Source organism: Manis pentadactyla, chromosome 12 (assembly GCF_030020395.1).
Source record: "Manis pentadactyla isolate mManPen7 chromosome 12, mManPen7.hap1, whole genome shotgun sequence".
NCBI lineage: Eukaryota > Metazoa > Chordata > Mammalia > Pholidota > Manidae > Manis > Manis pentadactyla.
In genome coordinates, this window is record NC_080030.1 from 12,309,852 (window position 1) to 12,337,178 (window position 27,327).

The following is a 27,327-nucleotide window of genomic DNA, read 5'->3' on the forward strand; positions in this document are numbered from 1 at the left end:
AAGGAAAAGGTAAGGCAGGGAAGGCAGACCTGGGATCGGCTAGTTTGAATAATTCCAGGGGTCTCTGGGGGATAGAAGCTGCCCCTAGTTGTCTGGGACTGGCTTTGGGATGATCAAGGCAGAGGGGGTAGTGGCCCAGACTGATAAATTTCAGCGTGTGGTCTCTGGAGTGGTTGATTTGCATATGAAAGGTGTGTCCCTCGGTGAATCATTTGTTATCTCTAAGAACTGGGTAGTCCTGGGGTCAGGGGTGTCTCTCCAATCAGCAAGGCCCCAGATGGCAGAGCATCAAGAATATAAGAAAATATAGTCAACCCAGGGCCTCTCTTTGTCTCCTACCCGTGGGGAAAGGCAGCTTGTCTTAGGAGATGGCCCTGTGCTCACAACCCTTCTCCCTGGCAGGAAGATGAGCGATTACATCTCGGCCATCATTGAGCTGAGCGCGCTGGTGGTTCGGCGCCAGTATCACCTGCACCACCATCTCGACTTCATCTACTACCGCTCGGTGGATGGGCGGCGTTTCCGGCAGGCCTGTGACACTGTGCACCGCTTCACCACAGAGGTCATCCAGGAGCGGCGGCGGGCACTCCGCCAGCTGGGCGCTGAGGCCTGGCTTAAGGCCAAGCAAGGCAAGACCTTGGATTTCATCGATGTGCTGCTCTTGGCCAAGGTGAGTCTGCACCCTGGAGGGTGGGATCCTGCCTAGGACGGCCCCGTCACAAATTGCACCAACCAGTTAAAATGATAAAGGTCCAAACTAACAAATCTAAGAGGCAGGCAGATGCAGAACACATCAGACTTACCAGATCCACTTGCTAGGGCTGCCGTAACAAAGTGCCACAGACTGGGTGGCTTAAATGGCAGAAATTAATCTCACAATTCTGGAGGTAAGAAGTCTGAGGTCAGGGTGTTGGCAGGGTTGGTGTTTTCTGAGGTCTTTCTCCCTGGCTCCTAGCTGACTGTCTTCTCTCATGTGGTCTTTCCTGTGTGTGTCTTTGTCCAAATTCCCTTTTCTTATAAGGACACCAGTCATACTGGGTGGGCACCTACCCTAACGACCTAATGTGATGTAGTCACCTCTGCACAGACTCTGTCTCCAAATACAGTCACTTTCTGAGGTCCTGGGGAGTTAGGATGTCGACATATGAATTCTGGAGGGTGGGGAGACACAATTTAGCCCACAACACTTATGAAGAAGAAATACAAGACTTGGAAGAAACATGAGATGTGCAGAGATAGGTGGTCACCCATGGGTGGTGGAATTTCTGAGCAGTACCTGGGGTCTGGGTTCAGGCAGCTGTGGATTCCAGTTCCGGCTCAGCTGCTTAGTGGATGTTTGACCTTAGTCATTAGACTCTTCTCTGTGTGCCCCACTTTCCTCATTTACAACATGATGGTCTGGTTGTAAGACCTGATCACAAGATTGTTGTCAGGCAGGAGGCTTGGGGCTTGCAGCTGCTCAAGAAATATGAACTCCCTTTCCCCACTCACCTTTCAGTCTCCCTCCCTTTTCCCGTCTCCTTTAGGCAGGTTGTATACCCTATCTGCCTGGAATCCTTTCCCTCGCAGTTTGGCTTAAGGGTGTGTATGTGGGGGGTAATTTTTTACTTTGATAGAGACCTAGGGTGCAGAGGGAGGGATGAAGTGGGCTGAGAATCCCCTACTGCCCACTCTAGGATGAAGATGGGAAGGAACTGTCAGATGAGGACATCCGAGCTGAGGCGGACACCTTTATGTTTGAGGGTGAGGATGTCGGGTGAACTTGGGGAAGAGGGGGAGGGACCCCATTGTCTGGAGGCAGCATCTCTGCTACCTTCAGGCAACCTCCATTTGAGCTCCTCGTTGGCCTGCAGGTCACGACACAACATCCAGTGGGCTCTCGTGGGTGTTGTTCAACTTGGCCAAGTATCCAGAGTACCAGGAGAAGTGCCGGGAGGAAATCCAGGAAGTCATGAAAGGCCGGGAGCTGGAGGAGCTGGAGTGGTTAGTCTGGGGTTGGGGGGACGGTGGGGGACAGGTTGAGTCTAGTGCCTTGGGTTTGAACTTGTCTGCTTTACCAATTATTGACTGTCTGACCTCCGACAAGCCACTTAGTCTTCTTGAATTTCAATTTCTTCAACTGTAAAATGAGGTTGACAGTAATGCACATGCCTGCGTTGTAATGCAACAGTTCTTAGAAGTGTCTGAGTCAGCAATTGTTGCAATAATGCTACCTAACAAACAGTCCCCAAACTCTGATTTGCAGCAAGCGTTTATCTGTTGTTCTTGTCTGCATATATTTCTTGCTCTTGTCTGCATATTCCTCTTGTCAGTCACCTCTGGGCACTGCTGAGTTGAGTGGGGTCACTTCCAAACTGAGGTTTGGATTCAGGTCTGTTCCATGTGTCTCCTCATTCTCCTCAAAGCAGCAGCTTCCCTGGGTATGTTCTTCTTAAGGCAGATTCTGGAAGCCCAAAGAGCCACACAATTTAAAGCTTTTGCATGTATTGTAACATTCCACTAGCTAAAGCAAGTCATTTAGCAAAGCCCAACATGAATGGGGCAGGACATATATTCCACCCACCTGCACAGAAGGCACTGCAGAATCACATGGTGAAGGGCACCTGTGTGTGATTCAAACACCCAAGGAAGAATCAGGAACAATAATCTGACTTTCTTCAGATGTGTGCCATGTAGAGCTGATTCTGGGCTATAGAAGGAAAACACAGCACTAAATAGCATCCAACAGAAAGTTCCCTTCGTCTCAGTGTCAACCTCTCAGATTCTGATATCAGGGAGACACTCTCAGTGGGGTGCTATTGTGTGTGTTGAACTCCTTGCTAATTTGTCTTTTCAGCAAAGGGAGAAGATGCCTCAAGTCCTGAGAACGGGACAAGAGTTGTGGTTAGCCAGAATTTAGTAACTCGTGTCTGCTTTCCCAGTGGTGTTTATGTGTATGGAAACTTTCATGCCAGGCATGCCATTTGCCCCTGTGGTATCCACATAAAGTTTTAAAGGAGAACTTGTTGGTGTAAAGAAAACAATCTAGATTCTGAAACAAGAATTATAATTGATCCAATTTGGGCCTTGGAGTCCAAAGGAGAAAAAAAATTAAGTAAATAACATAAGGAGAGGATGTATGGGTTTTCACACACTGACATTGGTCCATACAGGCTGGTAAGTGGGTGCTGCCCAGGTCCTCCTGCTATCCTGGCACCTCTCCTGGGTGCCCACTGATGTCCATATAATTCACCAGTAAGAGGGTTAATGCTGTGCCAGCAGAAGTCTGCTGCTGGCACTGCTCTGATTGGTTAGGGCCAGACATGGTGCATGCTGGGATTTAGTGGTAACAGGCACAAGTGCATGTGTGCAAAGTTGGGGCAAGTCTGAGATCCTGGACAGATTTCCTGCGTGGTTGCTCCTGAGTGTGTGCGTATGCCCCAAGTCACCCACCATTCCACACTCCCCAGGGACGATCTGACCCAGCTGCCCTTCACCACCATGTGCATTAAGGAGAGTCTACGCCAGTTCCCACCTGTGACCCTGGTCTCCCGCCGCTGCACAGAAGACATCAAGCTCCCAGATGGGCGCATCATCCCCAAAGGTGCCTGCTGGGTGCTCCCTGCTGCCCAGCTGCTCTGTTGCCCACTGGCCCCTGGTCATGCCTGCCCTAGGTGCACCATCCTTGTAGATGGTTCAGCCCTTTGCATGACTCTTGCTTCTTCAGCAATGGGGGAGACCCATTTGTGTAGGGGACGTAGAGGGGGTGAGTCCAGGTGGAAAAGCTGGAGGGGGTGTGGCAGGGTGGGCTTTTATTCCATTGCCAGATATTTCCTGATGACCAGGTCCTGTCCTGGGAGGACCTCATCCCCAGGCCCAGGTCTTGAGCATCACCCAGTCTGGGGGAGATGTGGCAGGGCACAGACATTCCTAGCCATATGGGGTCAGGGATGTGCTGAAAGTAGGGACAGGGGCTGGAGCAGCCCCAAATAAGAAGTGATGGCTCTAAGTGGGGCAGAATGCAGGGAGGGCTGCCTGGAAGAGTGAACATGACAGGTGAGCCTTGGAGGCTGGAAGTTAAAGAGAATGTTTATGGAGCAGGGCTTCAGGGTGCAGAGAGTGAAAGGCCTTGAATGCCAGACTGAGGCATAGGTCCTCAGGGCAATAGGGAGCCATGGGAGATTGTGAGCTGAGGAGGAGCAATGTCAGTATGTGAGTGGGGACAGGCCCTGTGTGGCCGGCGTGGCGGCTGGAAAGAAGGTGATGGGGGCCTCTAAGGAGGGGGCGGAGTGGATCCCACTGACTCCACCCCTCCGCACAGGAATCATCTGCTTGGTCAGCATCTATGGAACCCACCACAACCCCACAGTGTGGCCTGACTCCAAGGTGAGCTCCTGTCCCGATCCTCCCTCCCCTCAGCCTCTTCCTCCTTGGAAGGGGCTGTCACGGGGCAGGCAGCCAGGCCTCTCCTCCCCTCCCCACCAGGGAGCCAGGTGGGGCTGGGTGCAGGGTTTGAGCGCTCCTCCCCCATTATTCACCCAATCACGGACAATGCGTTAGGTCGGCAAATATTTATTGAGTGCCTACTGTGTGCTAGTCCCTGTGCTCGACATTGAGGACAGTAGAAGATACTATCTTTGCCCTCGCTGAGCTCATAATGAAATGCAGGGGAAGAATATAAGCAAAAAATAAGATCCTTTTGGGTACTGATAAAAGGAAGTAAAAAATTGTGGAGTGCGGTGGGGGCAGGGAAGATCTTCAGCTCCCAAGGTGAGCGGAGGCCTTGCAGAGGAAGAGATGTGTGAGCTGAAACTGAAAATTGTGAAAAGCAGCGAAGGGCCTTGCTGTGGGGTTGAGCCTGGCAAGCCCGAGTAACAGAGAGAGGCAGGTGTGCCTGGACCGTAGAGAGATTCTCTGTCCAGCTAGGCTGGTCCCAGAGGCTGCAGGAGGGAGCGAAGCAGGGATGGCTGCTCCAGGCCCCCAGAATTACCTCCAGTCTGCCCCTGCCTAGGTGTACAACCCCTATCGCTTTGACCCGGACAACCCTCAGCAGCGCTCCCCGCTAGCCTTCGTGCCTTTCTCCGCGGGACCCAGGTAACTCTTCATTCCTCCCTCCCCCGCTTCTACTGCCATCCAAGCCCATTGTAGGCGGCCGCTGAGGCCGGGGGAAGATCAGGAATGTGCCTGTCAGGAGCGGAACCACGTCCCACACACAAGTCCTTTCTGCCGACCCAGCAATGCCTCAGGAAACCCCCAAATCAGACTCCGAGATAGCATCCCCGGTTATTGAGCACCGACTGCGTGCTAGGCCCTACATTCTGGGCTTATTTGTTCCCAGCAGCTGTGTGATGGCAGTATCCCCATTCTGCACAGGCGGTACTGGGGTTCAGAGGGGGCGGTCATTTACCCTGTCACAGCGACTCGGCTTGCACCGCGGCCGAGTCTGAGCGCCCCAACCCAATCGTCCCCCTCCCTCCAGGAACTGCATAGGACAGAGCTTCGCCATGGCTGAGATGCGCGTGGCCGTGGCGCTGACTCTGCTGCGCTTTCGCCTGAGCGTAGACCGGACGCGCAAGGTGCGACGGAAGCCGGAACTCATCCTGCGGACGGAGAACGGCATCTGGCTCAACGTGGAGCCGCTGCCTCCTCGGGCCTGAGCCCAGGGGAGCGATCGAGGCCCTCCGCAGACCGAGGCCCAAGTCCCGCCCAGAGAGGCAAGGCCCCGCCCCCGGCGGGCCAGGCCCCACCCCCAAGATCCCCAGGGCATAGACCACGCCCCTCAAAGTCCAGGCTCCACCGTGAGCGGCCCTACGGTGCAGGCCACACCCGCCAAGGGAAGGCCCCGCCTCCTGAGGGTCAGATCCCGTCCACTGAGCGCAGTTCCTGCTCTCTCATTTGAGGGACTAGGGTTGGTCACACCCTCAGGGCCTCGGCCCCGCCCCCGTGACATCGCGGATTCAGGCCTTCAGGCTCCGCCCCCTGAGCCTTCCCCTGCGGGATCTGAGACTTGATAACTTAAGGTATCTGGGATTCTAGCCCGTGCCCCTACGAATACATTTCTAAATTGACGATTTGGGAGTTGGAACCCTCGGGTAGAGCCTTGATCTGGGACATCATCTTCCTGAGGCCTCCAGCTTATATGGGCCAACTCCTCAGGCACAGGCTGCATCCCAGGGCCTGGGCTGCTCACTTTGGTTGTTTTGGGAGCTCAGACCCTCCCTCCCAAGCCCCTTTCTTCCTCCCTTTGCTGAATGTTCTGATTTTTGTAGAGTAAAAGCAAGGGATGTAGACTCTCCCACCGTTCACTCCCAAGCCTTCCTAGCCTGACACGCCCCCTGGGACCCAGCAGGGAAAAGAGGGGCCCTCCCTGGTCGGAAGGGAAGCTGTGGGCCAGGAGGCTGGGAAGCCATTTGTCCTCAGACATAAACTCTTTTTGGGACAGTTTGTGTATGCATTTATTTTGTCAACAGATCACGGTTCAGGCCTATACTGAGGGCAATAGAGAGCTATAGAGGGTGTGTGAGCAGGGGCAGGACAGGACATGGTCGGATCTGGGTTGGCAGGGAGGTGGCTTGGGAGTGTGCGTGGGTGGTGGGGCTTTGGGCGTGGAAGTCAGGGAAGAGGGAGCCTGAGGTCCAGATGGGATGGGAGGGTTGATAGCTGTGGGGGTAAAGGCGAGGGAAGAGGTAAGGGTAATTCCCAGGTCTTTGGCTGGGGGAACAGCTGATGGGGTGGTTCTTGAGATGGTGGTATATAGAAAGTGGGTCAATGCCAGGTTCTATGACAATGATAGTAACTTTTCCAGTATTTATTGAGCATCTGCTGTGAGCCAGGCAGTATTTGAGCCCTTGTATACTTGACCTTGTAGAGAGGGCAACAGTTGACACATGATTAATAAGCACATAAATATATAAATTCACACAGGGCCTTGGAGATGACTGACTTTTATTGTGATGGGAACAGGGAGTCATTGGGGTATTCAATAATGCTGGTGGGGAGAGAGGTTGCAAGATGGTCGGTGAAGTGTTGCTGAGAAGGGGCCATTTCAACAAAGGTTTTAGGTGGGAGCAATGGGGAGCCATGTGGATATTTAGGGGAGGAGTTCAAGGCAGACAGAAAAGCCAATGCAAAGGTCCTGAGGTAGGAACAAGCTTGGGATGTCGGGGAACATTGAAACCAGTGTGGCTGGAAGGGGAAGTGTGGAAGGAGACGAGGGTGGGAGGCGATGGAAGAAGATCACACAGACCTGGAGTCCTTTGACTTTTTTTTTGAGAAGGAGGGAGACACGGAGGGTTCTGAGCAGAGGAGGGACAAGATTTGCCATACAGTCATTGGCTGCTGTGTTGCATAGAGACTGGGAAGCGTGGATGGGACTAGGGAGAGCAGATGGGAATGTCCAAATTCGCCCAGGTAAGAGGTGACAGTGGCTTCGGCCTAGCTGTGGGCTGTAGAGGTGAAGAGGGGCAGCTGCATTCTGATGAGGAACGATTACTCTATCAAGGTATCACGGGTTAGGTTTGCTGATGGACTGAATGTGGGGCTCGGGAGAAAGAGAGGGCCCCAGGTTTGATTCTGAGCGCCTGGGAAGATGGAAATGTCATCAACAGAATGCCAAATGGTGTAAGTTGTTTTATTTCTGGGGTTGGGGGGAGATCAGGGTGTCGGTTTGGGCCAGGAGGAGTTGGAGATGTGAGGCAGGCAGTTGGATGGACGGGTCTGGAGTTCAGGAGAGAGGTGGGATGGGGTGCGGGGTTGTGCAGATAAGCCAAAGCTGGGAGGTGTGATGCTGGAGGCCACATCGCCATGTGTTCTGGGAGCCCCCGGGGGGCGTATGCTGGGGTCTCCGGCCAGCATCCCCTGTGCGAGGCTACTCGCGGGCTGAGTGGGAAACCAGCCGTCCCAGTACCTAACGGAGTCACCCAGACTTTGCTCTCCCACACCCCCGTCCCAAAGGGGGGGGTCTCTAAGCTGCATGTTACCGTAAACATTGCTCCGGCCTCCCTGAGCCCTCCCCTGTGCAACCATCTGCCAGCAAAAAGAACTTGGCGCTGGAGGCAACACATGTGGACTCGCACCCCGGCTCTGCCCCTTTCTAGCGGTGGCTTTGGGCTCCTGATGGCTCCTCTTTGCACCTCGGTTCTCCCTTGCCACGTGAATTTTTCCGCATGCATACTGACATGAATATATGCATTTGTGACGCATATTGACTCCCCGCTAAGGTCCCTGATGGTGAGTGAATGAGGGACGGAGGAAGGGAGGAGTGGGGCCTGCGCTGCGTGGGTCATTGTGGAAACACATACGCTGGCGGCTGTCTCCTTTCTCTCCAGAGTGTGTCACAGGCTCCCTCTACTGGAAAGATCTGGGACAACAGGAGCTAAGGCCTCTGGGCTCCATCAGTTCAGTGTACATGTCAAAGTGCGAGAATGTGTGTGCCTGTGTACCTGCACATGTGTGTTCATTTGTGTGAGTATGGATGTGTCTGAGTGTGTGGGTCTTCGTGTGTGTGACTGTATGCGGGTCGGTGTGTTGGGAAGAGAGGAGGGGAGGGTCCCACTTACTGAACAAGCCTCTGTGTCCACATCAGGCCACTGACCAACCCCCACCACTTGCAGCAGGCAGGATATCCTGGAGAAATAATGCCTTTGGAAGCAGCCTGACTAATGATTATTCTCCGCTGTCTCCCTGAGGTCCCCAGAGACACCGAGCCCCAGGTGCCCACAGTGGGAACCTGTTTGATAAACCATCATTTCCCTGATGCCTTTAAGGCATCTCCTGGGATTGCCACCCAAACAAATAACTTGCAGTTGGCTTCTTGTCTCAGAAAAGTATTTTCACTTGAGTCCTTGAATCATAGTCTATTTCTGAAGAACCCAAACTAAGACACACATGTGGCTCACTCCTCCAATCCCCATAGGTCTATTATTATGCCATTTTTCTAAGGGGGAACATGAGGCATGGGATGGGGGGAGCAATTCACTTGCCCAAGGTCACACAGCTGGAGAGTGGCAAATTTCAGCTTTGATCATGGGCTGCTTGACCCCACGGCACTTGCCCCGCTCCTGGGGGACAACCCCCTGCTAAGGGCTGAGAAAATGAACATGGTGGTGGTGGGGGGATGCTCATAATTAGTAAAATCTCTGATGTATGTGCCAGAGGGACCCAAGGCTGTTGGCTGATGCTCGTGTCCTTGTTCTCTTATAAAATAAGAGAAATAATGGTGAACACATGCTTGGTGCTGCCTGTGAGACAGGGAGAGCTGTTGTAAGCCACTTTATTCATTTATTCTCTCTCTCTCTCTCCAAATACTACATGGGCTCGACGTAAAGAAAGTAGAACTCTAAAAAGGAAATTCTTCCACTCTTGTTTCTGCTCCCTACCACCATCCCAGCAGTTGGGTGTGATTCTTTTATTAGCTAAAAAATTGCATATGTGAACATTTTCCAATGTATATACATACATTTACACACATATAACCATTTTTTCAGAGGATTTCAGAAAGGTTGGGGATTATATTTGTCCCAGTTAGCTGTTATTCTTTAATGAACAGCCAGGAAGTTTAATAGCTTAAAATGACAAAATGTAGTTTGCTCACAATTTAGTTTACAATTTGGACAGGGCATAGCTGGGGCGACTTTCTCTGTTCTATGTGAATTGAGCAGGGGCGGATTGTTCCAGGTGGGAAGACTCACGTTTGAGATGGCTCATTCTCACAGCTGGCAATTTGGTGCCAGCTGTTGGCCGGGGTCCTCAGTTCCTCTCACTGGAGGGCCTTCTCAGTGGGCTTGCGTGGGCTTCCTCTTAACATGGTAGCTGGGTCCAAGAGGGTGTATTCCAAAGGGCCTGAGAGGAAGCTGCATGTCTTCTTATGATCTAGACTCCCAAGTCCCTAAGGTCACTGAAGACAGCCCAGGTTCAAGGAGAGAGGAACCAGGCTTCATTCTACAGTCAGTGTTCTCCAGAGAAACAGAACTAATATCACCTATCTATCTCTATCTGTCATCTCTCATCTATCTATGTATCTAACTATGCGTGTATGTATGTATGTATGTATGTATGTTTCTATCATCATTTATCTAGCTCTATTTCTGTTTAGCCACCATCCATTACCTATCTGTTATCTATGAATCCATCACTTATCTATCCATTATCTATCATCTATTATATATATTTATCCCAATATTTGTTAATATAAATTTTATATATGAATTTATATCTTAAGGTATATGTTTATCTTAAAATATATATATATATATGCACACATATGTATAAAGAGATATATTTTAAGGCACTGGCTCATGCAATTGTGGGGCCTGCAAGTCTGACATCTGCAGGACAGCAGGCCACCAAGCTGGAATCTCAGGCAGGAGCTGATGCTGCAGCCTCAAGGCAGAATTTCTTCTCAGGGAAACATCAATTTTTGCTCTTAAGCCCTTTCAACTGATCACATGAGGCCCATTTACAGTGAAGTGAAGGAGTACAATTTACTCCTTTCCTCAAAGTCAACTGATCGTAGATGTTAAGTATATCTACAAAACGCCTTCACAGCAACACTTGATCAGTGTTAAGTAACTGGGAGCTAGAGCCTAGCTTAACTGACCCAAAAGCTAATCATCGCATACACATGGTGTGTGTGGGGTCACGGGGAAGACAGGGTAGCACAGAGAAGACAAGTAGGGACTCTGTAGCATCTTCCTACACTGATGGACAGTGACTGCAATGAAGTATGGGGGGTATTGATAATATGGGTGAATGTAGTAACCACAATGTTTTTCATGCAAAACCTTCATAAGAGTGTCTATCAATGATACCTTAATAAAAAATAAAATAAAATAAAATAAAACAGAGGGCAATTCACTGAAGAAAAAAAAAAAGCTAACCATCCCAGTGTCTCTGGGTGGGTCAGCAAAGGGTTTATCACCATCTTTAATCTATCACTTGGGGAGGAGACGCGGTTCATGGCCTCTTTTTACGACATCACACTTCTGAGTCTCCCGCTGCGGCTTGGGTGGCCATCAGCGGTTGGTCTAGTTCTGTGAACAACCATCCTCCCACACGCCTGTGGCTGCTCCGAGCTGCCGCCGGTCTTCTGAGCTTTTCCTAAGGCTTCTAGCCTTCTGAACCCGTTCCACAGTGTGATCTTCTGCCACCTGGGTCAGGACTCTGGCAGTGCTGGCCCGGGTCCTGCCCTCCACGGGGCCCCCAGGGGCTCGGCGGTTTCAGGTTCTTGGTTCTGTGGCATGAAACACCTGCCTCTGGGCTGGGTGTTGGGTCAGATTTCATTAACCACCATGGGCCACCGGCAAGACTGGTTCCTGCTGCCCCATGGCCCCTGATGACAGGCGCCCTGCCAGCCTTGATGATCTCAGCATATTTGAGGACAGAGCAAGCATGCATACAAATAAGCAGTGTGCCCCACCTGTGCTGGTTTGCTGCAGTCTTGGCATATGGCTTGTAGGGCTGTTCCTTATTCACTGCCCACTCCTTCATGCCATTCAGGTTTCTGCTTGAAGGTCACCTCCTGAGGGAAGCCCTCCCTGATTGCCTGTCCAGAACAGCCCCCTTGGTCACTTTCTAGCAGGTCTCATTCTGTTAATTTCCCTCATTAGCGCCACCATCTGAATTTACTTTATTTCCAGCTGGCTTCCCCCATCAGACATGGGCACCATGACCTACAGACTTCATCTATCTTATTCCTCCTGGGTCCTGGGCCCTATCTTCTTGCCTGGTCCAGAGTAGGTGCTCAAGTAGAGTTTTTGTTTTGTTGGAGAATGAACTACCTGGGAGATATAAATCCACCTGTCCATTTTACTGAGGAGGGTATAAGGTTCAGAGAGGGCAAGTGACTTATCCAAGGTCACACAGCAAGCCACTGGCAGAACAGGACTTTGAACTCAGTTTTGCTGAATCCAGAATTTGTTCCCTCCCAATAGCCAAGGAGAGGAAAGGTGGAGCTCCAGCCAGCAGGCAGCCTGCATGCTTGTTCTGGAGAGACCCCAGGCTGACTCCTGGGAGGTGTGTCTTCATGGGGACACAAACAAAAAACTGCTCATCTGTTTTGTGCACCAACCCCCACTGTGCCAAATCCTTATTTCTTTTTAAAATTGTGTTTCAGAGAGAAAAATCATAGTGGCTTAGTGTAGGGGGAAAAGAAAGCATTAGAATATGTAGCAAGTTAAAGGATAAAGGCTCCTATTCTACTTCCTCCAATTCTGCTGTGATGTGTGGATTCTTCTGGAATGTTTTCAGTGCATATGCAAATATGTGCACACACAGACACACACATACTCCTAAGTATGATACTAGGTGGGCTCATCACTCACGTATCATTGTGAAACATCCTTTCACCTCTTCTCTCTGTGTCAGCATGCTTGCAACACTGAGGTTTTATCAGGCCCATTTTATAGATGTGAAAACGGAGGCTCAGAGGGGTGAGGGGCTGTGTGTGAGGCTGGATACCTACGGAGTGACCACCCCTGCTGATCTGACGCATGCTTAGTCCACTGCCCAGCTCCGGGTGGGGGTGAAAGGACCCCGGGGGAGGACCGGCCTCTGCCCTTCTGCGTGTGGCTCCCCTCCTTCCAGGGCTGGCTGGGGGATATTCCTAAGCTAAGCTTGTGTGATTTGGCAGCTGAGATGTTCCTTCTTGGATGAGAACTGCTGCAGGCTCCTCTGGCTCAGAACGGGAAGCCCACAGCTGTGGCTCTGGCCACCGGCTCCCTTTCTGGCTCCTGTCCCCTGACCCAGGAAGCTGGGAGTCCTGGCGATGGGCCTCCCCTCCCATGGCCCCAGAGGCTTGCTGGGGTTTGAGTTCTTGGTCATGATGAAGGAATCTTCAATTCCTGCTTCTGGATGAATGTTGGGCCAAATTTTGGGCCTTTCCCTAACACACTCTGGGTCACAGTGCCGATGTCTGTCCCACTGTCTGTTCTCAATCTTTCCATCCTTCCACCTCACCTTCATCTTGGAGCCTGATCATGGGGTGGGGACAGTGAGACCACCTTGTGGGGAAATTCAAGACAGGGTCTGGACAAGATGTGGCCCCTCTGCCGCTCCCCTCTGACATCCCATGTCCCAGCTGGGAAGACTGAGCCCAGAGACGCCGGCACAGCCCTTGTCAGAGCGGGTCGGGGCAGCACTGCTCCCTGGGCCTACCAGCTCCGCCTTCCCCTGTCGGGACCCCCTACGAGGGCTCACCGTCCCCCCAGGCCCCCCGGTGCCCCCTTCACCTGGGCCCTTGTCCCTGAATCTCAGGTGGGTCATCCCCCGCCAGGCTGGTTGTGTTGCTCCCGCTCTCAGCCTCCACGTGTCCACCCGGGGCCTGGGCTGCTGGGAGGCAAGGCTGGAAGCGCTGCCCAGCTGTGCCGCCCAGAGGCCAGAGGGTCCCGGCTCCGAGCTCCCTGATTCCACCCTGCGAGGAGGTGCGTGAGACCCTCCTGGCCTGGTGAGATGGAGCCTGGGGGAGGTTTGGGGACAAGGCTGGTCCCTGCTCTGTGCAAATGGCTCCTGAACCTTCATGCTTTTATCTGCCTCACCTTGGCCTGAAAGGGCAGGGGTGGCTGTAGACTTGGGGGCCAGAGGCACCTTTGTCCGGTCCCCGAGTGCCCCGCCCCGCATGGAAGGAGCTGAGGATCCAGTGTCCACACTCCTGACAGCACTGCAGCCCTGCACCCCACACCCTCCGTCTGGGCCGGTTGCCAGGTGGGGAGGAGATAGGCAGGCGTGTGGGGATTGGCTGGCCTGGCTGAGGCCCCAGGGCAAAGTTTTCCCAGGATGAAGGAACAAGCAAACAAGCGGCTCCTGCAGTTGTGGGAACAAACCTCTCCTGACAGCAGGTGCCAGGCCGGGGCAGGGGGTCCTGGCCTGGGTGGGAAAGGGTGCTGCCCAAGGCAGGGGCTGCTCTAGAGTGCAGCTGGGTGGTGAGTGGCTCCCAGGGGGTCATCTCTCTGTCGCTCTCTGTCTCCTTGTCGCTCTCTCCCTCTGCCTCTCCCTCTGGAATTCCCTGGAGCCCCCTCCCCCTCTGAGCCCCCGTGTGCCCACCCCTGAGCCCTCCCTGCCCCATTGCCCACCCTCACCCACCCTGCCCCTCAGACCCTTGGCCCTCTCCCCCTACTGGGAGCTGCCCTGTCTCTCCTCCCAGCTCTCCATCCCCGCCTCCTTCCTCGGCCTCAGGGGCTCACCCTCTATCCCGTGTGCCCCCCAGGATGCCGCAGCTGAGCCTCTCCTGGCTGGGACTCGACACAGCGGCAGCCTCCCCATGGCTGCTCCTGCTGCTGGTCGGGGCCTCCTGGCTGCTGGCCCGCCTCCTGGCCTGGGCCTGCACCTTCTATGACAACTGTAGCCGCCTCCGCTGTTTCCCAGAGCCCCCGATGCGGAACTGGTTTTGGGGCCACCTGGGCCTGGTGAGTGTGGACGCAGGAATGATCTGGGGCATCAGGGTGGGTGGGCCTCCTGAGTGGCTGGTAACAGGGATCGGGGCTTGGGCTGGGGTCTAGTACATTAGGGAAGAGAGGCACGTCAAGAGGGACCCTCTCTCCTTCCTCCCCAACCAGGCCATCTCCTTTCTGTCCCCTCCATGCCTCAAGCCACTTCTTGGTCTGGACTTCCCTCACCCTAAGCGTGCTTTGGGTCATGATCCTGCCTGTCCTGCCCACCTTAGTGCACCTGCAAGGGGCCATCAGGGTGGGCTGCACAGAACTGGGTCCCCAGTGTCCCCACAGTGTCACCTGCTGGTCTTGAGGCCTCCTCAAGGCCACCACCCAGTGTCTGCTCCCTGCATGGCCCATCGTTGTAGGCCTCAGACATCAGCCCCTTTTGTCCCCCAGCAGGGCCATGGCTGGACTAGGGGAGAGGTGTGGGCAGTCTCTTCTTCCTTTCCTCAGGCACCTTCCTTTCCTTCTCTTGTCAAGACTCATCAACAGGCCCCATGGCCCAACTTGGACCAAAGTTGACCAGTTTGCCCTGTCACATGGCCTGTGCCTTAACGGCCAAGCTTCCTGTGAAAGGGGCTCCTGGGCCACCATCCCAGCCTCATCCCCAGACTCCCTTTTTCCATGCTGCACGGACTCCGTGGCCACAATTGCACTTTGGACTTTGTTGTCACCCATGAAGGTGCCATATCCAAAGCCACTGCCCTGAAGGTTGGATTCTCTGCCTGCACCCGTCTTCCTTCCAGCTTCTCTTCTCTTTCTTCTTCTCCCCTGTTAGACCGAGAGCTTCCTCCTGATTTTACTTCCTTGAATCCGTCTAGCCGAGACTCCCATCTTTGGTGCATGGGCTGAAGTCTCTTGCCAGTTGGGTTTTCCTTCACGGCCCTTTAGAAAACCTTTGCCTTGTTTGAGCTCAACCACCCATGTCCTCTGCTGTCTTCTTCACAGCGATGCTAGGGAAGGTCATAACATGGGGCAGAAATATGGCATGGGAACCCCCAGCTGCCCGCCTCCAGGGTGCCTCCTTCTGCACTGTAACTTCCATCTGCTCATCCTGCCGTCTCCGTGTGCACCACGGGCCGTTTTCAATCATTGCCTCCATTTCCCTGCTCAGTCCTCGCCCGATCCAGTGTGGTCCCTGTCCCCATCCTGCTCCTGTGAGATGACCACGACCCCCAGTTTCCTAAATTCCACCTTGTCCTGCTTCCAGCATCTCTGACATTGCTGACCACCTGGACCTCCTGGAACCTCCTTTTCCTCTCGGCTCTAGGATATTGCTCTCCTTTGGTCCCCCTGCCATCCCAGGGCCCCCCTGCCTCCTTGGCTCCGCCTTTCCTTGTGGGGAGCCTCCGGGGACCTAACCCCCCTCCCGCTTCCTCTCTCCTACGGCCACCTTCTTAGCCAGGGCTCCAAGCCCCAAGTTCACTTCTCTCCTGGGCCTGAGACTCCGTGTCCAGCCTCATGAACACCCCTTTCCACTATGTCAGAATCTGTGCTCACGGCTCTCTCCCCCATCCTGCCCCTGCCCTCAGTTGAGCCCATCCTTCTAGTTGCCCACCGCCCACGCTTTAGGGCTCCCTGCCCCTCTGTTCTCTCACCCGTCTGAGCTGCTTCACCATTTCTCCTTGAGGCGTTCCCTCCCTGCGTAGTCCTGACGCCCCAGCCCCCTCCGCTACCATCTTTCTCCAGGAAGCCTCTCGCAGCCCACTTCCTGGTCTCAGGGCCCCTCTTGTTCCCTGTTGTTCTCTCTCTGTCTCTTTAGCCCTGGAGAGGTTTTTTCCTGAAATTTCATTTTTGATGACCACACTTCTTGGCTGAAGACCATTTAGTGACTGCCCGTTGTTCTGAAGAGAAAGACTAAACGTTGCCTGGCCGGGATTCCATTGCCCTGCCCAGCCCCAAGCGGGCCCTGGAGACCCCTGACTCCTGCTTTATCTCCTCAGTGAGTCAACAAACCCTTTCGACCTCAGGGCCTTTGCTCATGCTCCTCTTTTGCTTGGAAGCTCTTTTGCTTCCCTCCCTGGGTCACCTGGTCATTTCATCCTTATTCTCCCATTTAGTCCAAGTGTCCTTCTACAAACTTCCCTGGACCCCCCAGACCTCGGCCTCTGAGTTGGCCCTGGTTGCACTCAAATAGTCAGTTGTCCAATTGCTTGTTTATTATCCATCTCTCCCAAAGACAGTAGCACAGGGAAATGTGATGTTGATGGTGCCCAGCCCAGGAGTTGACATACGGTAAGTACTTAATAAATGTTTGATGTGTGGTGGAAGCCATACCTCAGGCCTGGGTGAGCCTGCCAACACCTCCTTTGTTCATCCAAGATAAGGGAACGAATGTCCAGCTCATCCCCAATCCTCCCCCAGACCAGCTCATCACAGAACAGGGCGTCCCAAGCTCATTGTGAAGGTTGCTAGAGATTCTGGGTCTTGGAATGTTCTCAGTGAGCCCTGGAGGCAGGAAGAATGTCACAAAATCACTGCAGCTCCATATCCCCCTCTGAGGGTTCAGCCATGGAGGCTGGACTTGGTCACACTTCTATCCTCCAGCCTCTCTTGCTGTGTGACGTTGGCCAAGTCACTCTCCCTCTCTGATCCAATCTCATCCAGTGCCCCAGGATCTTCAGGCAGCAGGGAGCAGGTCACACAGGTGACAGTGACTTATGTTCACCTGCCTAGAGTACTTAGCGGGTACTTGAAAGGCTTAGATGGGCCATTCTGAGTGCCTCACCGAGAAGTGGCCCCACATCCTTCTCCTCCTGGGGGATTTGACTTTAGTTTCTTCATTTGTAAATGGCATGAGTGATGGGTGATGTCAGAAGAGGCAGACAGATGATGGACAGGGTGCACTATGCACAAAGCTGGGCCTGTAGAAGGGGCCCATAGGTGGGAGCTGCCCTCCTGATTGGGGCCCGCAGGGGAGGGGCTGCCGGGCTCAGGTCTGCACACCGTTCACTCTGCGAAGAACCAGAGGCCACGTGGACCCATCACGACATGAAAGGATGTGGGAGCCAGTTAAAGGGACAAGTCCCGAGGCCACCCTGCTGCCCACAGCCTCCCCCATGGGCATTTCCGCCTGCGGCTGGAACCACCCCCAGGGGGAGAACAATCTGACTTCCCCAGCCCAGGCCAGTCTCTGGGGGCAGAGAGCTCACCTCCTCCCTGTCTGGGAGGCACCCTGGGCCACGAAGGGAAGGAGCTGGGGAAGCAGAGATTCCTCCCTCTGCACAGAATCCAGACACACTGTCCCCAGGGCTGCAGGGGGCCTGCCCTGCCTCCGCTGGGGCGGTGCTGGCTGCCACCTCGATTGCAGGTGACCCCCCCTTCTCAGGGCTCGAGGTTCTTTGTCAGCATGTGGTCACCTACTCACAGGGTTTTATGATCTTGGGAACACAGAACTAGACTGAGCCACCCCCAATCTGTGTGGTCAGGGTGGGAGATGGGCTGGGGGGTGGACAGAGGGAAGCAAGAATTGTGCCATTCAAGCAGTCTGGAAGGATTCTTGGAGGAGTTGCTGGAAGTGGGTCTGGAATGATGAGCAGGACTTTTTAAGCAAAGAAGGGAAAACGTGTTCTGTGGAGAGGAGTAGGGCGCTTGAAGGCCTGGGGTTGAGAGAGCGAGTGGCTGGCCTTTGGGCGACGAAAAAGAGTCCCTTGCAGTGCCAGTGATGCAGTGATGGGCAGAGGAAAGGAGAGAAGAGTGGGGTGGGAGGGGTCTCCAGACTGGGGAGGGGCAGGGGTTGGTTGTGAGGGTGATGGGGAGCCATCAAAATCAGAGGTGCAGAGCTGGACAGAGAAACTGGGGCAAAGAGAGAAAGATGCAGTGAAAAAGTGAGAGAGAGAGAAACAGAGAGGACACAGAGACAAACAAAATACGTGTGTATATATCTGTATCTGTCCATCTGTCCATCCATTATCCATCTATCATTTATCCATCTACCATCTAGCATCCATCTATCCATCATCTAAATATTTACCCATCATCATCTTTTTTTTTTTTTATAATCATTTTTTTATTGAAGGGTAGTTGACACACGGTATTACATTACATTAGTTTCAGGTGTACAACACAGTGATTCAACATTTATATACATGACAATTCTAGGTACCAGCTATCACCATACCAAGCTGTTACAATAACTTGACTATATTCATTACATCCCGGTTACTTATTATTTTACCATTGGAAGTGTATACTTTTTTTTTTCTTTTTTTGTGAGGGCATCTCTCATATATATATATTTTTTTAAATAATTATTTTTTATTGAAGGGTAGTTGACGCACAGTATTACATTACATTAGTTTCAAGTGTACAACACAGTGGTAAAACATTTATATACATAATTCTAGGTTCCAGCTATCACCCTACGAAGCTGTTACAATATCTTGACTATATTCCTTATGCTATACATTACATCCCGGTTACTTATTTATTTTACCATTGGAAGTCTGTCCTTTTTTTTTTTTTTTTTTTTGTGAGGGCATCTCTCATATTTATTGATCAAATGGTTGTTAATGACAATAAAATTCTGTATAGGGGAGTCAATGCTCAATGCACAATCATTAATCCACCCCAAGCATAATTTTCGTCAGTCTCCAATCTTCTGAGGCATAACAAACAAGTTCTTACATGGAGAACAAATTCTTACATAGCGAATAAGTTACATAGTGAACAGTACAAGGGCAGTCATCACAGAAACTTTCGGTTTTGCTCATGCATTATGAACTATAAACAGTCAGTTCAAATATGAATACTCATTTGGTTTTTATACTTGATTTATATGTGGATACCACATTTCTCTCTTTATTATTATTATTTTTAATAAAATGCTGAAGTGGTAGGTAGATAAAAGATAAAGGTAGAAAACATAGTTTAGTGTTGTAAGAGAGCAAATGTAGATGATCAGGTGTGTGCCTGTAGACTATGTGTTAATCCAAGCTAGACCAGGGCAATAAAACATCCACGTATGCAGAAGATTTCTCTCAGAACGGGGGGGTGAGGTTCTAAGCCTCACCTCTGTTGATCCCCAATTTCTCACCTGATGGCCCCCCTGCGACTGTGCCTGTCTTAGGTTGTTCCTCCCTTGAGGAATCTTACCCGTCTCTGGCTAACCAGTCATCTTCCAGGGCCATACAGGGAAATGTGAAGTTGGTAAGTGAGAGGGAAGCCTTATTGTTTGAAAAAGTTAGCTTTTTACTTCTTTGCATATTTATGCCCTGTGGCTTCTATGCCCAGCATTTGTCTTGAGGTATCTTTACCACTTGGAAGAATTATGATACTCGGTAAATTTGATATGAGGCACGAATTCTATTTAAGGGTTGTAATTAGGAAGGAAGAAGAAAAGCTATAGAAGTAGCAGGCGGCAGAAAACATGGGAAGATTGATTATTTCTTTGACATATCTTCTTGTAGAGTACTTCAGCATGTATAGGTTTTAAGCTACTACTTAAATTGCGCACACACATTAACATAATAGGAGTATAGTTACATAACCAAAGCATACCTGTAATTACCAGCCATCTCCAGTGAAACCAAGAAAACCAGTTAGGCACCTTAGGCATTTGTGAAAACTTATCTATGATATGGTGGATATTGTCCAACTGAACTTGAACCGTCTGAGAGAAATCAGACAAATTAAAACAACCCATTCCTGGGGACTGTTCACCTCCCTTATGTTCTTTTAACAGTAAATAGTCTGTAGTTGTAAGATTTTGGAGTGCTACAATTTGCACTTCTCCTAATTCTTGGTTGAGTTCCAACAGTATAGATCCAGTCAAATTTGTTGTTTTACTGTATGCACAGGCCAGCTTAGATATCTCCTTCATCATTCCCATGGCAAGTCCAGGAGCTGGTGGGATGAGTGCATCTACAGCTGTAGCAGTGCGTGGATCTTTGTTGGGGTTTTTTGATGATCATCTTCTGGCATGAGTCTTCCCGAGAGTGCTGATGTTGGAAGTTCTTTTTCATATCGTATCTTAGTTCATTTTCGGGGTAGCCCAATTAGGCTTTGATCCTCTGTATAAACACAAACAGACCCTTTGCCTACACTTTTATATGCCCTTTATACCCTTGTGTAGAACTCGTTGGAGGTTACCACACAGCTCTTTTTTTTTTTTTTGCTTTGTTTTTGGTATCACTAATCTACACTTATATGACGAATGTTATGTTTACTAGGCTCTCCCCTATACCAGGTCTCCCCTATAAACCCCTTTACAGTCACTGTCCATCAGCATAGCAAATGTTGTAGAATCACTACTTGCCTTCTCTGTGTTGTACAGCCCTCCCTTTTCTCCAACCCCCCCATGCATGTTAATCTTAATACCCCCCTACTTCTCCCCCCCTTATCCCTCCCTACCCACCCATCCTCCCCAGTCCCTTTCCCTTTGGTACCTGTTAGTCCATTCTTGGGTTCTCTGATTCTGCTGCTGTTTTGTTCCTTCAGTTTTTCCTTTGTTCTTATATTCCACAGATAAGTGAAATCATTTGGTATTTCTCTTTCTCCGCTTGGCTTGTTTCACTGAGCATAATACCCTCCAGCTCCATCCATGTTGCTGCAAATGATTGGATTTGCCCTTTTCTTATGGCTGAGTAGTATTCCATTGTGTATATGTACCACATCTTCTTTATCCATTCATCTATTGATGGACATTTAGGTTGCTTCCAATTCTTGGCTATTGTAAATAGTGCTGCAATAAACATAGGGGTGCATCTGTCTTTCTCAAACTTGATTGCTGCGTTCTTAGGGTAAATTCCTAGGAGTGGAATTCCTGGGTGAAATGGTATGTCTGTTTTGAGCATTTTGATGTACCTCCATACTGCTTTCCACAATGGTTGAACTAACTTACATTCCCACCAGCAGTGTAGGAGGGTTCCCCTTTCTCCACAGCCTCGCCAACATTTGTTGTTGTTTGTCTTTTGGATGGCAGCCATCCTTACTGGTGTGAGGTGATACCTCATTGTAGTTTTAATTTGCATTTCTCTGATAATTAGCGATGTGGAGCATCTTTTCATGTGTCTGTTGGCCATCTGTATTTCTTTTTTTTTTTTTTTTTTTTAATAATTATTTTTTATTGAAGGGTAGTTGACACACAGTATTACATTACATGAGTTTCAAGTGTACAACACAGTGGTAGAACATTTATATACATAATTCTAGGTTCCAGCTATCACCCTACCAGGCTGTTACAATATCTTGACTATATTCCTTATGCTATACATTACATCCCGGTTACTAATTTATTTTACCATTGGAAGTCTGTCCTTTTTTTTTTTTTTTTTTTTTTTTTTTGTGAGGGCATCTCTCATATTTATTGATCAAATGGTTGTTAACGACAATAAAATTCTGTATAGGGGAGTCAATGCTCAATGCACAATCATTATTCCACCCCAAGCCTAATTTTTGTCAGTCTCCAATCTTCTGAGGCATAACAAACAAGTTCTTACATGGAGAACAAATTCTTACATAATGAATAAGTTACATAGTGAACAGTACAAGGGCAGTCATCACAGAAACTTTCGGTTTTGCTCATGCATTATGAACTATAAACAGTCAGTTCAAATATGAATACTGATTTGGTTTTTATACTTGATTTATATGTGGATACCACATTTCTCTCTTTATTATTATTATTTTTAATAAAATGCTGAAGTGGTAGGTAGATACAAGATAAAGGTAGAAAACATAGTTTAGTGTTGTATGAGAGCACATGTAGATGATCAGGTGTGTGCCTGTAGACTATGTGTTAATCCAAGCTAGACCAGGGCAATAAAACATCCACGTATGCAGAAGATTTCTCTCAGAACGGGGGGGTGAGGTTCTAAGCCTCACCTCTGTTGATCCCCAGTTTCTCACCTGATGACCCCCCCTGCGACTGTGCCTGTCTTAGGTTGTTCCTCCCTTGAGGAATCTTACCCGTCTCTGGCTAACCAGTCATCTTCCGGGGCCATACAGGGAAATGTGAAGTTGGTAAGTGAGAGAGAAGCAATATTGTTCGAAAAGGTTAGCTTTTTTTTTTTTTTTTTTTTTTTTTTTAGATAATTATTTTTTATTGAAGGGTAGTTGACACACAGTATTACATTACATTAGTTTCAGGTGTACAACACAGTGATTCAACATTTATATACATGATAATTCTAGGTACTAGCTATCACCATACCAAGTTGTTACAATATTTTGACTATATTCCTTATGCTATACATTACATCCCGGTTGCTTATTTATTTTACAATTGGAAGTGTGTACTTTTTCTTGGTTGTTGTTGTTAGGGCATCTCTCATTTTTATTGATCAAATGGTTGTTAACAACAATAAAATTCTGTATAGGGGAGTCAATGCTCAATGCACAATCATTAATCCACCCCAAGCCTAATTTTCGTCAGTCTCCAATCTTCTGAAGCATAACGAACAAGTTCTTACATGGAGAACAAATTCTTACATAGTGAATAAGTTACATGGTGAACAGTACAAGGGCAGTCATCACAGAAACTTTTGGTTTTGCTCATGCATTATGAACTATAAACAGTCAGTTCAAATATGAATACACATTTGATTTTTATACTTGATTTATATGTGGATACCACATTTCTCTCTTTATTATTTTTAATAAGATGCTGAAGTGGTAGGTAGATACAACATAAAGGTAGAAAACATAGTTTAGTGTTGTAAGAGAGCAAATGTAGATGATCAGGTGTGTGCCTGTAGACTATGTGTTAATCCAAGCTAGACCAGGGCAATAAAACATCCACATATGCAGAAGATTTCTCTCAGAACAGGGGGGGTGAGGTTCTAAGCCTCACCTCTGTTGATCCCCAATTTCTCACCTGATGACCCCCCAGCGACTGTGCCTGTCTTAGGTTGTTCCTCCCTTGAGGAATCTTACCCGTCTCTGGCTAACCAGTCATCTTCCGGGGCCACACAGGGAAATGTTAAGTTGGTAAGTGAGAGAGAAGCCTTATTGTTTGAAATGGTTAGCTTTTTATTTCTTTGCATATTTATGCCCTGTGGCTTCTATGCCCAGCATTTGTCTTGAGGTATCTTTACCACTTGGAGGAGTTATGATACTCGGTAAATTTGATATGAGGCACGAATTCTATTTAAGAATTCGTTGTAATTAGGAAGGAAGAAGAAAAGCTATAGAAGTAGCAGGCAGGAGAAAACCTGGGAAGATTGATTATTTCTTTGACATATCTTCTTGTAGAGTAACTTCAGCATGTATATATTTTAAGCTACTACTTAAATTGCGCACACACATTAACATAATAGGAGTATAGTTACATAACCAAAGCATACCTGTAATTACCAGCCATCTCCAGTGAAACCAAGAAAACCAGTTAGGCACCCTAGGCATTTGTGAAAACTTATCAATGATATGATGGTTATTATCTAACTGAATTTGAATAGTTTGAGAAAAATCAGACAAATTAAAACAACCCATTCCTGGGCACTGTTCACATCCCATATGTTCTTTTAACAGTAAATAGTCTGTAGTTGTAAGATTTTGGAGCGCTACAATTTGCACTTCTCCTAATTCTTGGTTGAGTTCCAACAGTATAGATCCAGTCAAATTTGTTGTTTTACTGTATGCACAGGCCAGCTTAGATATCTCCTTCATTCCCATGGCAAGTCCAGGAGCTGGTGGGATGAGTGCATCTACAGCTGTAGCAGTGCGTGGATCTTTGTTGGGGTTTTTTGATGATCATCTTCTGGCATGAGTCTTCCCGAGAGTGCTGATGTTGGAAGTTCTCTTTCATATCGTTTCTTAGTTCATTTTCGGGGTAGCCAAATTAGGCTTTGATCCTCTGTATAAACACAAACAGACCCTTTGCCTACACTTTTATATGTCCTTTATATTATTGTGTAGAACTCATTAGAGGTCACCACATAGGAACTGCATTTTTTTTTTTTTAATCATTAATCTACACTTACATGACGAATACTTACGAATACTTTGTTTACTAGGCTCTCCCCTATACCAGGTCCCCCCTATATACTCCTTTACAGTCACTGTCCATCAGCGTAGCAACCTGTTGTAGAATCACTACTTGTCTTCTCTGTGTTGTACAGCCCTCCCCTTTCTCCCACCCCGCTATGGATGCTAATCTTAATACCCCCCTACTTCTCCCCCCCTTATCCCTCCCTACCCACCCATCCTCCCCAGTCCCTTTCCCTTTGGTACCTGTTAGTCCATTCTTGAGTTCTGTGATTCTGCTGCTGTTTTGTTCCTTCAGTTTTTCCTTTGTTCTTATATTCCACAGATGAGTGAAATCATTTGGTATTTCTCTTTCTCTGCTTGGCTTGTTTCACTGAGCAAAATACCCTCCAGCTCCATCCATGTTGCTGCAAATGGTTGGATTTGCCCTTTTCTTATGGCTGAGTAGTATTCCATTGTGTATATGTACCACATCTTCTTTATCCATTCATCTATCGATGGACATTTAGGTTGCTTCCAATTCTTGGCTATTGTAAATAGTGCTGCGATAAACATAGGGGTGCACTGATCTTTCTCATACTTGATTGCTGCATTCTTAGGGTAAATTCCTAGGAGTGCAATTCCTGGGTCAAATGGTAAGTCTGTTTTGAGCATTTTGATGTACCTCCATACTGCTTTCCACAATGGTTGAACAAGTTTACATTCCCACCAGCAGTGTAGGAGGGTTCCCCTTTCTCCACAGCCTCGCCAACATTTGTTGTTGTTTGTCTTTTGGATGGCAGCCATCCTTACTGGTGTGAGGTGATACCTCATTGTAGTTTTAATTTGCATTTCTCTGATAATTAGCGATGTGGAGCATCTTTTCATGTGTCTGTTGGCCATCTGTATTTCTTTTTTGGAGAACCGTCTGTTCAGTTCCTTTGCCCATTTTTTAATTGGGTTATTTGTTTTTTGTTTGTTGAGGCGTGTGAGCTCTTTATATATTCTGGACGTCAAGCCTTTATCGGATGTGTCATTTTCAAAGATATTCTCCCATACTGTAGGGTTTCTTTTTGTTCTATTGATGGTGTCTTTTGCTGTACAGAAGCTTTTCAGCTTAATATAGTCCCACTTGTTCATTTTTGCTGTTGTTTTCCTTGCCCGGGGAGATATGTTCAAGAAGAGGTCACTCATGTTTATGTCTAAGAGGTTTGTGCCTATGTTTTCTTCCAAGAGTTTAATGGTTTCATGACTTACATTCAGGTCTTTGATCCATTTTGAGTTTACTTTTGTATATGGGGTTAGACGATGGTCCAGTTTCATTCTCCTACATGTAGCTGTCCAGTTTTGCCAGCACCATCTGTTGAAGAGACTGTCATTTCGCCATTGTATGTCCATGGCTCCTTTATCAAATATTAATTGACCATATATGTCTGAGTTAATGTCTGGATTGTCTAGTCTGTTCCATTGGTCTGTGGCTCTGCTCTTGTGCCAGTACCAAATTGTCTTGATTACTATGGCTTTATAATAGAGCTTGAAGTTGGGGAGTGAGATCCCCCCTACTTTATTCTTCTTTCTCAGGATTGCTTTGGCTATTCGGGGTCTTTGGTGGTTCCATATGAATTTTTGAATTATTTGTTCCAGTTCATTGAAGAATGTTGCTGGTAGTTTCATAGGGATTGCATCAAATCTGTATATTGCTTTGGGCAGGATGGCCATTTTGACGATATTAATTCTTCCTAGCCACGAGCATGGGATGAGTTTCCATCTGTTAGTGTCCCCTTTAATTTCTCTTAAGAGTGACTTGTAGTTTTCAGAGCATAAGTCTTTCACTTCTTTGGTTAGGTTTATTCGTAGGTATTTTAGTTTTTTTGATGCAATTGTGAATGGAGTTGTTTTCCTGATTTCTCTTTCTGTTGGTTCATTGTTAGTATATAGGAAAGCCACAGATTTCTGTGTGTTGATTTTGTATCCTGCAACTTTGCTGTATTCCTATATCAGTTCTAGTAGTTTTGGGGTGGAGTCTTTAGGGTTTTTTATGTACAGTATCATGTCATCTGCAAATAGTGACAGTTTAACTTCTTCTTTACCAATCTGGATTCCTTGTATTTCTTTATTTTGTCTGATTGCCGTGGCTAGGACCTCCAGTACTATGTTAAATAACAGTGGAGAGAGTGGGCATCCCTGTCTAGTTCCCGATCTCAGAGGAAATGCTTTCAGCTTCTCACTGTTCAATATAATGTTGGCTGTGGGTTTATCATAGATGGCCTTTATTATGTTGAGGTACTTGCCCTCTATTCCCATTTTGCTGAGAGTTTTTAACATGAATGGATGTTGAACTTTGTCAAATGCTTTTTCAGCAACTATGGAGATGATCATGTGGTTTTTGTCTTTCTTTTTGTTGATGTGGTGGATGATGTTGATGGACTTTCGAATGTTGTACCATCCTTGCATCCCTGGGATGAATCCCACTTGGTCATGATGTATGATCCTATTGATGTATTTTTGAATTCGGTTTGCTAATATTTTTTTGAGTATTTTTGCATCTACGTTCATCAGGGATATTGGTCTGTAGTTTTCTTTTTTGGTGGGGTCCTTGCCTGGTTTTGGTATTAGGGTGATGTTAGCTTCAGAGAATGAGTTTGGGAGTATCCCCTCCTCCTCTATTTTTTGGAAAACTTTAAGGAGAATGGGTATTATGTCTTCCCTGTATGTCTGATAAAATTCCGAGGTAAATCCATCTGGCCCGGGGGTTTTGTTCTTTGGTAGTTTTTTGATTACCGCTTCAATTTCGTTGCTGGTAATTGGTCTGTTTAGATTTTCTGTTTCTTCCTGGGTCAGTCTTGGAAGGTTATATTTTTCTAGGAAGTTGTCCATTTCTCCTAGGTTTCCCAGCTTGTTGGCATATAGGTTTTCATAGTATTCTCCAATAATTCTTTGCATTTCCATGGGGTCCGTTGTGATTTTTCCTTTCTCGTTTCTGATACTGTTGATTTGTGTTGACTCTCTTTTCTTCTTA

General features: G+C 48.6%; 2 protein-coding genes across 7 annotated transcripts in view; both read left to right on the plus strand.

Moving 5' to 3' along the window:
• The window catches only part of LOC118917609 (ultra-long-chain fatty acid omega-hydroxylase), a 32,121-nt gene extending 24,533 nt beyond the window's left edge, over positions 1–7,588 (plus strand). For 3 of the 4 annotated variants that reach the window (XM_036895629.2, XM_036895628.2, XM_057490046.1), the window contains 7 exons: positions 403–670; positions 1,677–1,743; positions 1,854–1,983; positions 3,450–3,583; positions 4,301–4,365; positions 4,991–5,073; positions 5,459–7,588. In XM_036895629.2, coding sequence (XP_036751524.2) covers positions 403–670; positions 1,677–1,743; positions 1,854–1,983; positions 3,450–3,583; positions 4,301–4,365; positions 4,991–5,073; positions 5,459–5,636 — 925 coding nt within the window. In that variant the 3' untranslated portion in view covers positions 5,637–7,588. The remainder of the gene's footprint in view (positions 1–402; positions 671–1,676; positions 1,744–1,853; positions 1,984–3,449; positions 3,584–4,300; positions 4,366–4,990; positions 5,074–5,458) is intronic. The other variant, XM_057490045.1, reaches the window with a different exon arrangement.
• LOC118917569 (cytochrome P450 4F2-like) overlaps positions 1–27,327 on the plus strand; it is a 90,853-nt gene that overhangs the window by 23,188 nt on the left and 40,338 nt on the right. For 2 of the 3 annotated variants that reach the window (XM_036895521.2, XM_057490050.1), the window contains exons 2-3: positions 13,765–13,811; positions 14,180–14,378. In XM_036895521.2, the coding sequence (XP_036751416.2) occupies positions 13,765–13,811; positions 14,180–14,378 (246 nt within the window). Of the gene's footprint in view, positions 1–13,764; positions 13,896–14,179; positions 14,379–27,327 lie in introns of those variants that run through there. The other variant, XM_057490053.1, reaches the window with a different exon arrangement.